Here is a 15887-nt window from a genome sequence, read left to right as displayed (position 1 = left end):
GTAAGCTTAGGTTCAACTCATAAACCGTAGTTATACGTTTTACTGTTACGGATTTATCATTACCTAGTCACTCCTCTATGGTGCCGTTTCTGTCTCACTTATGACTGAGTTGTAATTTCGCGTTGGTGTTGCTGTCCAGTCAGACAATTAATGTATAATATTATGAGTTTCAGGTTAAAAGTAAAGTGTACAATATGTCTTGTCTGATTGCTGTGTTCCGTCTGCCTGTTGAGTAAAATGGAAGAGGTAGATCCCGTACTAATAAGCGTTAGGATATGCGTGATCATTATCTGAGTCAGCGGGTTATTCGTCAAGAGATCGATGAATAATCGGTTAAACAGATCACCGGTCCTATAAACAATAGGTGATTTATTCGAAAGAGGATTCGATAATAAAAAGCCTTCTTTAATTAACGGTTCGATTACAAAGGCTCAAATGCAATGAAAGTAATTATGGTTTACGAATTCATAGCAGAAATTAATAACCACGTGTAAAACTTACTGTTCACACAAACTAAGTCTAAAACTTAAAATTATATATTTCCTTACATGAAACTACACCAGTCAAAATACATTGATTGTCCGTTTAATAGAGCCACACAATCGGTTACAACAGCTGAATAAAAACCAAAAACTGGATTTTATTTTTATTTCCAATATTCAAATTGTACATAGAAATACGAAAAATCCCTGTAAACTAGATGTCATCAACTTAATACAACGCAACTGAGAAAAAAGGAAGGTTGTATAATATTAAATACTAACGGCTTTTTTATTTCAACTACGATTAATGACTCAATGGAGTCACAAATTTAACTCAACAGCATCTACTTCTTTGAAATATTGGGATAGTTAAATAATTTGATTTTGAATTGTTGGATCACTAGTTTAACACACACGCCTACTACAATTTGAGCAGCCGGATAAAATCAATATCCTTTGAGAAAGTGTAGCTTAAAGCCAAGTACATAGGAAGCTGTAAATAATTGACAAATCCCGTAAAAAAACATATTATCAACCAATAGACCTTCACAAGAAAACCCAATATAGTAGTACTTAACCTAAAATCCTAGAGAATTGACGAACTATGGTATTGAAGCGTGTCAAAAGAGACAACTGCTGGTCGATAGAGTTGTATCGTGAACTGACTAATGTTAGAAATGTGAGGAATTTGTTCTCCAACTTGGTCTACTGAAAATGTCCTCGTTTGCCGTGAGATGGGAAGGTCTAGAGTTGTGAGAAAGCACTGTTGAGTTTCAAACTAGAAAGAAAATGATGTCCAGTGTCAACCCGTTATCGGTGTCCCCAAAGAAATTTACCTTAAAAAGCTACAGAGAACAAGCTCCATTACATTTCTTTTAACAATTCTCAGTGGAATAATCAAACAAAACATCACATTTTTGAGGCATTGTGTTCTCTGAACTGGATGGTTTAGTATGAAAGCTTTGTCTTTCTAAACAATATCATCAGAAAATACTTCGGAAAGAGATCTACTGGAATTTAAACATAATGGAATGAAACCTGCTAACCTGTGAATTAGTCGGTTGTTATTCACACACGTTTGGTCGTTCACGGGTTTGTTTTGGCTGCTTTTCCCTGACTTGGTCTCTAACTTGACATCAGCTCATTTCTTTATGGAATATATTTATTTAAACACATAAATGTTGGTACAAGAAGGCACTAAATACATATGCATCACATAAATCATTCGATTTGTGTGAGGGCTGTGATACTGCTCGTGTGCCCAAACCGAAGCATGTGGTTTTCTTAAGGGGTCACATTCGGAGCCCTCGACCTAAAGGTCTGATCCATCAGGCAGTGGAGCAACGTAAGTAGACGCAGTCACATGGTAGCCAGTGACCAACAATAGGTTCATACGTCATTTGTTTTCTTAAGAATATGAGCCAGTAATGTCTAAAGAGATAATGAACGCTTCACTACAAAAACCATCCAGCACAGAACGCAACATCTTTAAACTACTTGTTCTCAGCGCTAAAAATATTCTTCATTTGAAAATACATTAAAACACACCAAACAAAATGTCATTAACACTAATGATGACTTTTTGAGAGCACGTTGAAATGTTTTGTGGGTTCCATATTAATCAATCACGTTTACATATTACTACTTGGAATTTGTCAAAAACTAGATTAAAACGAAATTATTACCTTTTGTCGAAAAAAGACATCTACAGGTTGTTTAATAAAGAAACATATTTATTGGCTGATCATAAACACACATAAATATACGAAAATAGATGATAATGTGAATTACAAATTGGTGAGAGAGAGGAAAAAAACAATAATAGTCTACTATACTTTACTTTTGTTCGTCTTCAAAATAATGTATAAACAATAGGTGAATTTTTTACAAAAATTTCTATATAACAGTATATGTGAAGAGCGATAGAGAAGATAAACAATAGAATTCAGTTACACTACTAGACAGAACCTCATAGTTTCATATGTTAACAAAAAGAATAATGAAAAGAATATATGAAATATCGATTTCAGCATGCATCCCTTTAAACTAATTTTTGTACATCTATTAGAGAGTAGACAATTATTATGGAATAAAAGAGGAGTGGAATAGTAATAAGGTAAGCAAGGGTGAAATCACCCTAAATAAAACACGGTCTCAAGAAACTTAAATACTGAGGTATGCATACATATACTAGGACTATTCACAAATATTTTCAAACAATATACACATATATTGTGAGAATGAAATAATTGTCATTTTGAAACTATAATAACACAATCTTCCTCCGACTGAATTTCGGAAGATATATTAACATTTGATCGTTTTGCAGGTGGTATAAGGAATGAATCCAAAGTTACTCTTTTCCGAGCTGGAGTTTGTGACGAACCAGTGGTAGTAGTGGTCACTTTCGGAGAAGAACAGTCTTCTTTACTGTTATTAACAAATGAAGGAGCGTCTTTTTCACTTGTGGGAATTTTGTTAGTAAATCCTTTTCTTCGACTTGGAATATGAGACGAACTAGTAGAAGTATTAGTAGTAGTCACTTTTGAAGAACAGTTCTCCTGACTTATACTAACCGATAAATTAATGTCTTTTTCAGATGAATGAATTTTTTTAGATTGAAACGATTGTTCATTCTTATGAATTGATGATTCCTTATCAGTTTGGTTACTTGATACTACAACATCGGAAGATTGTAGAGGCTGTAACAAAACAACTGGAGAATTATTGATAGTCATTATGTTTTTGTGTGGTTCATGTAAACGATCAACAGTTGGTGGTAATTGTGATTGTGGTAGTTCCAGAGATCGACGATTAGTTGTTGATGCACCACGATTTACTCTGATACTAGTCACTGCTACATCCGTTAAATATTCCCATGAAGGAAATACAAGATTATTGAAATAATCTTTATCAACTTTGTCCAAATTACCAGAAATACCACCACTTAATTCTTGAATATTGCACAGATTACAAAGACGTGAAGCATATTTCTGAAGTATTTCTGAGTTAACTATCCACCTAAAATAAAGAAAATAACTACATATAAACACCATTGTAAATACATCAAGATTTAGAATCTATAAAAAGTTGAGTCATCCAGTCAAATGCAACGTAGAACCTGGCACATTTGTACAATGGTTCAAGTTCCCACATCCCATAAGCACAGAACGATAAAACTGTCAGGGTAAATCCGAGAATAGTAAAGTCAGTAACAGTAATAATGGTAATAGGAAAGATTAGACATACAGGATACAATTCGAAAAAAATCTATAAATTAGTGAGATAATTAAAATTCTATGAAGGATTCAGAAACTTAAGATCTCAAGGAAGACAAAGAGTGAATGCATAAAAGGTTACCGAAAAATGAAAATACTTAATTACTGGAGAACAACATACCATAACAAATGGATTGGAACGCGGCAAAATGATAAGCATAAAAAGTAATTTGTAGTAAACAAAATAAGCTTTGAACATAAAATAAGCGAAGATCAAGAAATAATGGTTATTTGTTTGATAGGTGAAAATAAAACCGCAAAATTCAATTTTATTTATAGGTCTTGATCGTTCAAAAACTTAATTTTTATGGTATAAAAAAATGATGTGCATATTAATAAGAAATACATACATCGGATCACTTAAAAAGTCAAACATATTTAATAGTTGGATTCATGTATCAATTAAGACTAGACCACCGTGGAAAACCTGTAAGCACTGGACGGTCGTTTTGTCCACGTATGGGGCTCCTCAGTAGTGAGCAACCACAATTCCGCTCGAGGGATTCGAACCAAGGAGTTTCGGGCTCGCGCGTGAAGGCCTAACCTCTAGACCGCTGAGTCATCATTCAACCGTTCGAATCCCTCGAGTGGGATTGTGGATGCGCACTGATGAGGAGTGCCATACTAGGACGAAACAGCTATACAGTGCATCCAAGTTTTCCATAGTGGTCTAGCTTTATTTGTGTAAGGACGGCCCGTCGGTAGACTCTTGGAAGCCCTAAGAAGCCCAGGAAGAGCCGCAGACATTCCATCCAATCACGGCTAGGGGAATGTTCTAGAAATGCCAACGTGGAGCTTCTCCATTGGATGGATTAGTTTGATACCTATGTGCTTATTGGTTGACCTAAATGATAATTTATTTTCAGCCAAAAACTATAAATACACGAGATTTCTGTGCTATATTTTGACACTGTTTGGGGCAATAAACTTCCTGCTTACCAGTCTTTGTCTTCTCTCTTTTGCGACGTTTGCGGGTTCTATCGTTCAAGTAGTCAAGTAGTTCGCGGCATATTAAGAATCAAGGCTCTAGATATAACAACTGGCGACGGGTTAATTTATCAAGATGTCTATTACCTTTGACCAATTTGAAGTTTTTCTAGAGCGCCATGAAAAACGGCTTGAACAATTCCAGATGCGCATACTCGAAAAACTAACCCAGCAGATGAACCTCAATAAGAATGGACTTACAGATGTTTCTGCCAAATCGCATGCTGATTGTATCATTGATTCCATTCACGAATTTCATTTTGATGGTGTTGCTGGTGTAACATTCGAATCTTGGTACAAGAAATATGAAGATGTATTTAATGTCGACCTAGAAACTTTTGATGATGCCGCCAAGGTCAGGGTGCTACTACGAAAGCTGGGTACCATTGAACATGAACGATATACTAATTACATTCTGCCCAAGAACCCAAGAGACATTTCATTCGAAGAAACAGTTAAAATTTTGTCGCAAATTTTCGGTGAACAGTCTTCCTTGTTCAATATTCGATATCAGTGCTTGAAAATAGTAAAAGCCGGCAATGATGACTGGGTGCAACATGCTAGCATAATAAATCGCGAATGTGAGCGCTTCAAACTATCAGCAATGACAGAAGACCAATTCAAATGTCTTGTTTTCGTATGCAGCTTACAATCTTCAGAAGACGCCGACATTAGAACCAGAATTCTAAGCAAAATTGAACAGTGCCCAAATATCACCCTTCAAGAGGTGACTACTGAATGTCAGCATCTGGTGAACTTGAAGCATGACACTTCAATGGTAGAAAATAATGGTCGACTACCCTATGTACAGGCAGTAAGTGGGAAGAAAGATTCCTATATGCAAAAGCAGAACACAACCATTAAGAAGCCTCCATCCGCATGTTGGTTTTGCGGAGAGCTGCATTACAAAAGGTTCTGCCCATACAAAAACTACCGGTGCACTAGATGTCAGCTCAAAGGACATAAAGAAACATGTTGTAAGAAGAAGATGCACCGTCGCTCATCGAGTGTTCATTACCGAAGACGTAAAAACTGTTCATCAACCAATAGAATAATGGTAGCACATACTAGAACAGAACATAATCGAAGAAAATATGTGACCTTAGAGATTAATGGACGCCGTGCCCGTCTACAGCTTGACACTGCTTCAGATATTTCACTGATCAGCCGCAAAACATGGAGTCATATTGGCAAACCCTCGGTGCTCCCTACAACCCAGTTAGCACTCAGTGCATCTGGAGAGAAGGTAAATATTGCTGGAGAGATATGCTGCCCAGTTAAAAAAGGGAATGTACAGAAGAATGTGAAAGTATATCTCACTGAAAGCCCAGGACTAGATTTGCTTGGTCTTGACCTAATAGAAATGTTGCAGTTGGCTAACCAGCCAATTAATCATATATGTAGTCCGGTGAGATCTGATGCACTCTCAAGGTTGATCGGTCCCCAGGCAAAACATGGAGAAGATGTACTCATTGCCGCAGGAGAAGGTGAATCAGAAGTTCAGGCAAAGAACCCATGGATATTTGAAAAAAAATCGCCACCCAAGAAAAGAAGAAAACCTGTACAAGAGTATCAGACGAACGACCGCGGCGAAAAGGTACTTGTAAAGTATCAAGACGGTCAGAAATGGGAACCAGGTGTCATAGTACGGCGTATCGGGAAAGTACTTTATTTAGTCCGTGGAAGGGACGGAAAATGTACCAGACATATGAATCAGATAAAAAGGGATCATAGGACAGCAGCAGTAGACACACAAGTACCGTTCCACATTCTGGTGGAGAAAGGCCCGAAAGAAGGCCGCAACCAACGACTAGAAAAACTTAAGAGTGAGAGCGCGCAGCCAATAAGGGTGATGAACAGAAAAACGAGAACAACAACAATGCTTCAAGAAAATCCAAAAAGAAGTTCATACGTCACAGACTTCAAAGGGGGAGGTGTAAGGACGGCCCGTCGGTAGACTCTTGGAAGCCCTAAGAAGCCCAGGAAGAGCCGCAGACATTCCATCCAATCACGGCTAGGGGAATGTTCTAGAAATGCCAACGTGGAGCTTCTCCATTGGATGGATTAGTTTGATACCTATGTGCTTATTGGTTGACCTAAATGATAATTTACTTTCAGCCAAAAACTATAAATACACGAGATTTCTGTGCTATATTTTGACACTGTTTGGGGCAATAAACTTCCTGCTTACCAGTCTTTGTCTTCTCTCTTTTGCGACGTTTGCGGGTTCTATCGTTCAAGTAGTCAAGTAGTTCGCGGCATATTAAGAATCAAGGCTCTAGATATAACAACTTGACTCATGAATTCAAGTATAAAATTACTACAATCTCTACAAACCCTCTATCTGATAACAAACATATTTATTATGTAAAAAGTGACTGAACCAACACAGTTGTGTAACCGTACATAGATTAAATCAAAGCATATTTCACACAGAATTTCACTGTAGTACGCTGCTTGGTTCAGTTTTAGACCCCTCAAATGCCCTGGTACGGCCGAGAGTAGGGAGAGTCCGCTCTACCTCTCGAAATGCTCTCACCTAGCCACGTGCATACAACCACTGCCAGGAAAGTCCTACTCACTGCCTTCTCGCGGCATTACTGTTGTTTGCAAAATTAGGAGGACGAAAAGCGAATATCCGGCACTTTAACCGGGTTGGTGAGTACGAAGGGTCCAGCTAGGAGAGTTAGCTTACCCAACAAATGGAAGATGAACGCTTACATTACACTGAATACGAGTTGCGCTATACCAAATTAGAGATCTGGTAAAAAATCTAAACTATTACTACTGCTCTATATATTTGTTACCACGATTCATACTACCAAGATAAATATCTTTATCATAGTATTGACAATTGATAAAAAATTGAATAGTTAATTTATCATTTGGACAACACACATGACGTTTTCTGAACAATAATAATAATGACAATATTAATCATAATGTAATTCATTTCACCAGGTACAGACTTATGTACTCAGTTTTGAGATACACTACAAATCCAAGGGACCGAGTGATGCTATAAACTGCCAAAACAGAATTAGAGAGGCCGGGGTTAGAACCTGCAATCTAGTGTTATTAAGTTGAACATTTAAGCCACTAGGCAACCACTGCATTGTTTTCTAAAACTAACAAGATTTATGCAGTAAGTTAGCTAAACAGAAAATATATTTCCTTTCGAAATAAGCAACAATATGAAGATACAGAGTAATTTGCGGAGATTGTAGAATTATCATAGTTGTAATTATGAACTGATCTGAGCTAAACTATTATTAGAATACCGAAACACTGGAAAACCGTCTCATCTTAGTATGGGACTCTTCAGCAGTGCGCATCCACGACCGTGCATCCGGAATTAATTTGCACTTTGAACAATGAAAATTCTATGATCTCCACGAAACTTCCTATATACATAATAATCATGTACTTACTAGTGACTGGCTTCAAGATATAAGACCTAGAGTTCTAGTGAGGTGCGAACAGTGAAAACCAACTACACTGGGTGTGACGATTATCCACCGCAGGCAATCGATGAGGGTTGCGCAATATTGTGAGTTCGTTGAAGTTAAGCGTTTTCACTGTTGGATACCGTCATCAGTCACGAACGATCCCCAGGTCCGGGGTCGTGGATGAGCACTGCTGAGGAGTCCTATAATGAGACGAGACATCTGTTCAGTACTTCTAGGTTCCTAATGGTAGTCTAACTGAGATAAGCTCATGATTTAAACTATGAAAATGTAGAAATAATTACAAAAAATAGAACGCAGGATAAATTACCTTCCTTCGGTGAAAACCGCGATCTCAGCTAATTTGGATAATACAAGTGATTGACTTAATGGTAGATTATCCCAACCTGGACCAGATAATACAGAAAGACCACCACGTGAGATTGAACCCATTGTAGAAGCATTGTATTTTTTATATTCCATATAATGCAAGCATTCTGGTAGAATGCCAGTAGTATGACGATGCCAAAAAACACGGAATTCAAAAGCTAATTTATGCTTTCCCAAAGGACTTCGATGAACAAGGTGAATAAAATACGCCATCGCTATAAATAAAAAAAAAACACAGAAAGTTAAACAATGCTATTGGAATTATTATTATTATTATTATTAGAATAAATATTACTATACAAGTTTTCATATCTAATTAAAATCGAAATATAGATTTCGACACTGCGTTGTCCTTTATATATATATATATATATATATATATATATATATATATGGATGAAACAACCAGTCCACTCAGTCATTGTATTTAAGTGGATACCCTCGGAATTTGGATATAGTTTAAGGGCATTTGACTTATGAGAGAGAAGGTCTTCCAAAAACTAACTTGTAAATATTATAGTAATCGGTTATTTTGTCTACGATCTTTAGAAGACCTTCAGTTGAAAGATTTATACTTAAAAGTTTGTAAGCAAAAACATTCTGCTTCCATCAAATTGACTTTAGCAAAGTTGGTTTTGAATGACAAAAGCAAACATCCATATCAGCCACTGCTAGTTATCATCAGTTCAAATCACAGTTTCCTGTGAATGACCATAAAAGTTAGAAACTGATAAGATCCATCTGGTTATGAGTTTACCTCCCGACCATAGCTGCTACCTTGACGTGATTATCGGGGTTATATAATGGAATGATCCAATCTATCTATATTGGGTGGAACACTTGTTCCTTTAAGTCTTACCATACCGACCAGGTCGGTTTTAGAACGGTAAGACCGAAAGCAGAAACTTGAGGTCCACGGACATAGTCATACTGCTAACTGCACAAGGGTGTGACGGCAGTAATGTGTTTCCCTCAGATAACCATCATCTATGACAGTACTTCATTCTCAAAACAAAAGTAAGGGACTAGAAGGGGCTTACTCTAAAATTTTCATCTTATTCTACAGATTTTCGACTTCGGTGGTCGGGGCTTTTGCAATACGGAGCTAACATATCAAAAACTCTACACAAAAGGTAAATGTGTAATCGGCCTCCAGGAGTTGTTCCCTGGGTGCTGTGGTCATGCTCTCAGATTGCTAAGATCACCACTAATCCAGTTTTTTCTCTCAGGTTTATCAAATATCAAGTATCTTTCCGTGGTGTGAGGGTTCGGTGAGTGACAACTGCCTTCATAGCTGTAGCGACACGTGAGATCACCTTGATCATAACCAGACCCCATCTTCATCACCAAATATCTCTTCTATCAACTCTCACCTTCTGTATTTGACTTCCTCAAAACGTGCTGTCAATACTAACGGTTCAGGTTCACAAAATGCTATTTCAGATCTCCTGAAACCTCGCTTCGAACTATGTGTTTCAGCTTTCAATGTCCGAACCCTATGTCAAATCGAACAACAGAGGTCACTGGCTATGACCCTAGAATCTCGTTCCATCAACTAATGCTGTGTCTCCAAAACACGCTTATATGATCCTAGCTTGGTGATTCACTTGACTTCACCCAGCCAGTATAGGGAGCAAACGTAATACACCATTTATGTATCTAGAGATGTGACAGCAACTTGTGATCATTCCGGCATAGATATAGAAGTAAATCTGAAATCCGAACAAGAAGCTCTTATCGGGATTCTTAACATCAACCGCTTATCTAGTGTCTGTCTCACTGGTAAAGTAGAAAACCAGTTTCCCCTCCCCAGGCTCATCAATAAGAAGTATCCTTCTGTGGTATGAGAAACCGGGAAGTGACAACTACCTTCACACCTGACAATCAACAACGAAACCTCGAACGACACTGAAACGGAAGTGTTAAGTTCTTCCTTGCTCTCAACACTTCCCCTCCAGCCAATAATAATCCGTTACATGTAAACAATTTTAGCATTGCACTGGAATTTCATTATTAAGAGAACTATGAATTAACCTTCTTCTGGGATAGATTTTTTCGGTCTTCTTGAAGGCGTAGTAGTAGTTGCAACAATATCTGGTTCAACAGAAATAGGAAAATTTGTTGTCCATAAATGCACCTATGATCAAATAAAAAGTGTAGACATGAACAAATTAGTATGATACAAAAACATCAAACCATAAATCTGATATTTATCTGCCAATCTGTAAAACGGTCTACACTAAGTTATTTACAAATTATTACAATATAATAGTGTGTGATTGTTTCACTGATCAAAATCAGATTATTATTGTATACTACGTGCAATACTGCTCAGAGAAAACAAGGCTTATATTAGACACGCAATAACTGACTTTCTACAAGTCATTTTTTATCTGTTCACAAACATGTTTAGTATGTTAGCTGAGTACAATGTAGTAGAAATAACTGATGATCAAGATGAATCGTCAAGATGTTCATTTGAATACAGGCAAAACAACAAATGAGGTAGAACAATGGTTGATTTGGTTCAAATTCATAAACGGAACTAATTGTATAATAAATTATAAAAAGACCGGCTCTATGAGTATTCAAAGACTAACCAATCAGAATAGGTAAAACTTGACAAAACACCAGATTTGTTTTCACAAATGATAATAAATCTCTCGGTTATTTATTTATTTATTTATTTGAACACATAAATATTGGTACAAAGGAGCACCAGGTATATATGCGTCATACAAATCTCATTCGATTTGCTTGAGGGCTGTGATACTGCCCGGATTCCCAAACCGAAGCAGGTGGTTTCCTTAGGGGGCCACACCCAGAGTCTTTGACCTAAAGATCTGATATACAAGACAGTGAAGCATCGTGAGGAAATACAGTCCCATGGTAGCCGGTGACCAACGATTGACTCAAACGCCATTTGTTCCCTCAGGATACTGGAGTCCATGTGCACCATTAGTTTGGAATCAGAGTTTTCCAACTCCCCTAGGTGGATCCTCCACATCCACCAACCCGGTTAAAGCACCGGACATTCGCTTTTCGTCCTCTCACTTTCGTGAACATCACCCCCGCCACGAGAAGGCAGTGAGTAGGACTTCCCTGACAGAGGCTATATACGCGTGGCTATGTGAGAGCATTTCGAGAGGGAGAGCGGACTCTCCCTACTCTCGGCCGTACCTGGGCATTTGGGGGTTATGTAGTTTACGGTATTTCTTTGTAGCATCTACTGTATAAAAAAAACAGTTATCGCAATTACTTAAAAAATTCAAGTTTCATTGGTAAGAAAAACGGATAAAATGTATGATGTTTAACACTGGTTTATGGATTTTGGTAATATATAGTACCGCACCCAAAATAGATCACTTACAGCAACGTTATCCTGCATAAATGAACATTTTTATGGAACCCAAAAAATGATACTGATGATATTGTCTAGAAAGACAACGAAGAACCTAAAACTCAACTAGGTTTGTGTACTTAGCTCCCATATACACTTAAAATGTGTGGACTAGTGATACTAGCCGTCTGGTAAAACCAAAGTTAAGTGGAGTTCAAACCTGCTGCTCAGTGGTAGTAAACTGAATGCCTTAACCATCATACCTTACAGAAAAAATATCTCTCAATAAAAAATATTTATTTTTCAAAAACATGAAACCGACGGCAGTTGTGTTAGTCATATAATATTATTAAATGCAAATTAGTGAAATTATGGAATTTACAAATTACAGCAAACAAATGTTACACACCAAAAATCAGAACTAAGTTTAGACTACTTTCAAATACACCACTAGACAGATAATAAAACTTATATTAAAACAGAGTATGTTACGTAATAAAAAAGCTGTTTTCGTCCTATGCGAAGTACACTTACACGATAGACGCTTAAAACAGATTTCATTAATTGGAATTCAGTTTTTTCATTGGTTTGCTTACTGAGAATATATCTTTCTGGTAATTCGATGTTTTCTTTATTCTCTTCAAAATGATGATTATTATTGGTGGAAGCAATAGTAGTATTAGTAGTAGTTGCATTACTGCTTGGTATATAACATTCAACAGGTTCAGGCAACCATAAAGGTCCCAGTAATAATGGTTTTAAACGTTGAAGTCCACGACGATGAGCTGCTTCATACTCCGCAACAGATAATTGTTGACGCAATTGCTTCATTTCATCAGGGATTGGACCTTCACCTTCTTCTACAGCAACACCTTCATCATCAGATAAATAACCGTGTGGAACAAAGAACTGGTCATCATCATCTTCATCACCGTCTTTTTCCTCATCCTCGTCTTCTTCATCTTCATTCTGGTTTAGAAAATAAATCCAACAATATACTAATGAAAACCCATACAGTGAACATAGTTAATAATGGAAATGTGATATAAATGAGGAAATGAATGAAACAGTCAGTTAGCCTGTATACAAATTTTTGCACTTATCTATTAATTACGCTGTTATAACTGGTTTCCTGGATGCCCTAATGATTTATAACGTGATAATACCACCAATTAGAGAGCAGTGATTAATCGATCAGACCAATGACGCATAAAACCCGTGCGAACAGTCTAGAGTACTTGTCAGCCCTGCTTCATGCCTAGCCCAACCAGTGAAGTACAGAACGCCAATCTCAGCCTCTGCGGTACGAATCATTTATTTCAAGCACACTGTGTTTATATACCAAACAGAAAGACCACATCGTACCATAAATAGGAAAACAACATTTGTACAAGATTTAGCCAAATGTGGCTGTGAATAAGGGAGGTAGCGAATGATAGACAGGGCATAATTAAAGAATGGTAAATCGTATAACAATAGTTCATACGTCAAAATAAAGCTCATAATAAGAAAGACATGAATATGAATAGTTTAGTTATTTAACAATTACACGATAGAAATATATGCATAGTATTGGTTCATAAATGGAGCCCAAAGTTACCATTCACTATTCTTATCGGGACATAACATGATGTGAAAAAGGCGTCATGGACTACTTCATTCTCTGAACCTCAATTATTGTAACCAATAGTTGAAGACATTAAGTGACATGGTTCCAAATCGGTCGCGATATCTTGGATTCATTTACTTTAGTTTTGAAGTACTTATAATTATTATTCCCTAAATTCATTCTTTAACTCCGCCCGCCGCCCCTCCGAGGGCTACTGCCGGTCCCAAGCCCGGATAAAGGAGGAGGGTTGGGCATAGAGTTAGCGGCCCCATCCCGTAGAAAACCAAACTCGCTTAAAAAAGACGCTAACCAGAAAAAATAATTCAAACCATTTAAACTCTGCCCTGGGAGTTGAAGAAAGAATTATGAAGTCTCATTATGAAAGCCGAAATTCTTCGGAAGTCACGAGGCCGATGCCCATTCTAACAACAACAGCAACAATTTTCATAGGTACATGGAACGTCCGGACAATGTGGGAGACCGGGAAGACCAGTCGAATAGCAATGGAAATGAGGAGATACAAATCGGCAGTACTTGGAATCAGCGAAACCCATTGAACACAAGCTGAACAGCCAAGGCCATATACGGGAGAAATGCTGCTGCACTTCGATCACGAAGAGGAAAATGCTCCACACACTCAGGGATTTGCTCTAATGCTGTCCAGAGAAGCACGAAATGCACTTGTAGGATGGGAATCTCACGGATCCAGAATTATCAAAGCATCATTCAAAACAAAGAAGGAGGGAATCACAATGAATGTTATCCAATGTTATGCACCCACCAATGATAGCAACGATGACGATAAAGACCAGTTCTATGAGAAACTGCAATCAATCATAGCTAATTGCTCAAGAAAAAACCTCACCATCCTAATGGGAGACCTACATGCTAAAGTCGGAGTGGACAACACAGGATATGAAGATATAATTGGACGACATGGACTAGGAGAGAGAAATGAAAATGGGGAGAGATTTGCAAATCTATGTGCATTCCACAAACTGGTTATAGGCGGCACAATATTCCCCCACAAACGCATACACAAAGCTACATGGATCTCAGCGGACCACACCACAAAGAAACAGATAGATCATATTTGTATCAACAAAATATTCCGAAGGGCAATGGAAGATGTGAGAACCACGAGAGGAGCTGACATAGCTTCAGATCACCACCTGGTTGTGGCCAGAGTAAGACTGAGGCTAAAGACGCATTGGACAACTGGGGAAACAGCATTACAAAGGTTCAATACAGCCTTCCTTCAACATACTGACAAACTGAACCAATTCAAGATGATTCTCAACAACCGGCTCCAAGCCTTACAGGATCTACTGAAAGAAGAAGAAACCACTATGGAGGACAACTGGAAAGGGATCAATGAAGCACTAACCTCAACGTGTCAGGAGGTTCTGGACCGTAAGAAGCATCATCATAAGGAATGGATCTATATCGAAACCTTGGTCAATATTCAAGAAAAGAAGAACAGGAAGAAAGCAATTAACAACAGCCGAACCAGAACAGAGAAAGTCAAGGCACGAAACTAAATACACAGAGACAAACAGCAAGTGAAGAAGAGCATAAGAGTCGACAAGCAGAAATATGTGGAAGACTTAGCAACGACAAAAAAACATCTGCAAGAGAAGGGAATATGAAACAACCATATGATACAACGAAGAAACTAGCACGGAGATATAGTAAACCGGAGAGACCCGTCAAGGACAAAGAAGGAAAGACAATCATTGAGATTTAAGAACGGAGGAAAAGATGGGCAGAATACTTCGAGGAACTGTTGAATAGACCAGTTCCATTGAATCCACCGGGGATCGAAGAAGCACACACAGACCTTCCTATGGATGTCACTTCACCAACGATCGAAAAATTCAGGGTGACCATCAGACAAATCAAGGATGGGAATGCGGCAGGACCTGACAATATACCAGCTGAAGCACTGAAGTTAGACACTGAAGTAACAGCAAACATGCTTCACTTTCTATTCAAGAAGATTTGGGAGGAGGAACAAGTGCCAACGGATTGAAAAGAAGGATGCCTCATCAAGATACCTCAGAAAGGAGGTCTGAGCAAATGTGAGAATCACAGAGGCATCACACTGTTGTCAGTACCAGAAAAAGCTTGCAACACTTTCAATCGTGAGTTATGTCGACTTCGACTAGAACTAACACATTGAAATTTGAGAAGCATAAAATTTATAATTTTCAAAAGTAACAAGTCAAGTAAAATGATGCATTGTTTGGATTGAATGAACAGAAAAAAATTAAAAATGAATATGAAAATTTCACTACAGGAGTGAACCAATAAAACAAATTAAATGCCTATAAGAGTTTATTGCGAATTCTTAAA

General features: G+C 37.7%; 1 protein-coding gene across 1 annotated transcript in view; it reads right to left on the bottom strand.

The window, feature by feature from the left end:
• Positions 1 to 2734: 2734 nt before the first annotated feature.
• Smp_169140 (hypothetical protein) overlaps positions 2735 to 15887 on the bottom strand; it is a gene marked incomplete at both ends in the record, with an annotated part of 29411 nt that continues 16258 nt past the window's right edge. Inside the window, 4 exons of the mRNA XM_018793832.1 lie at positions 2735 to 3503; positions 8525 to 8798; positions 10618 to 10720; positions 12458 to 12832. Coding sequence (XP_018647120.1) covers positions 2735 to 3503; positions 8525 to 8798; positions 10618 to 10720; positions 12458 to 12832 — 1521 coding nt within the window. The remainder of the gene's footprint in view (positions 3504 to 8524; positions 8799 to 10617; positions 10721 to 12457; positions 12833 to 15887) is intronic.

This window comes from Schistosoma mansoni (assembly GCF_000237925.1).
Source record: "Schistosoma mansoni, WGS project CABG00000000 data, supercontig 0196, strain Puerto Rico, whole genome shotgun sequence".
NCBI classification, from domain to species: Eukaryota; Metazoa; Platyhelminthes; class Trematoda; order Strigeidida; family Schistosomatidae; genus Schistosoma; species Schistosoma mansoni.
This window is presented reverse-complemented; position numbering and strand designations above follow the sequence as displayed.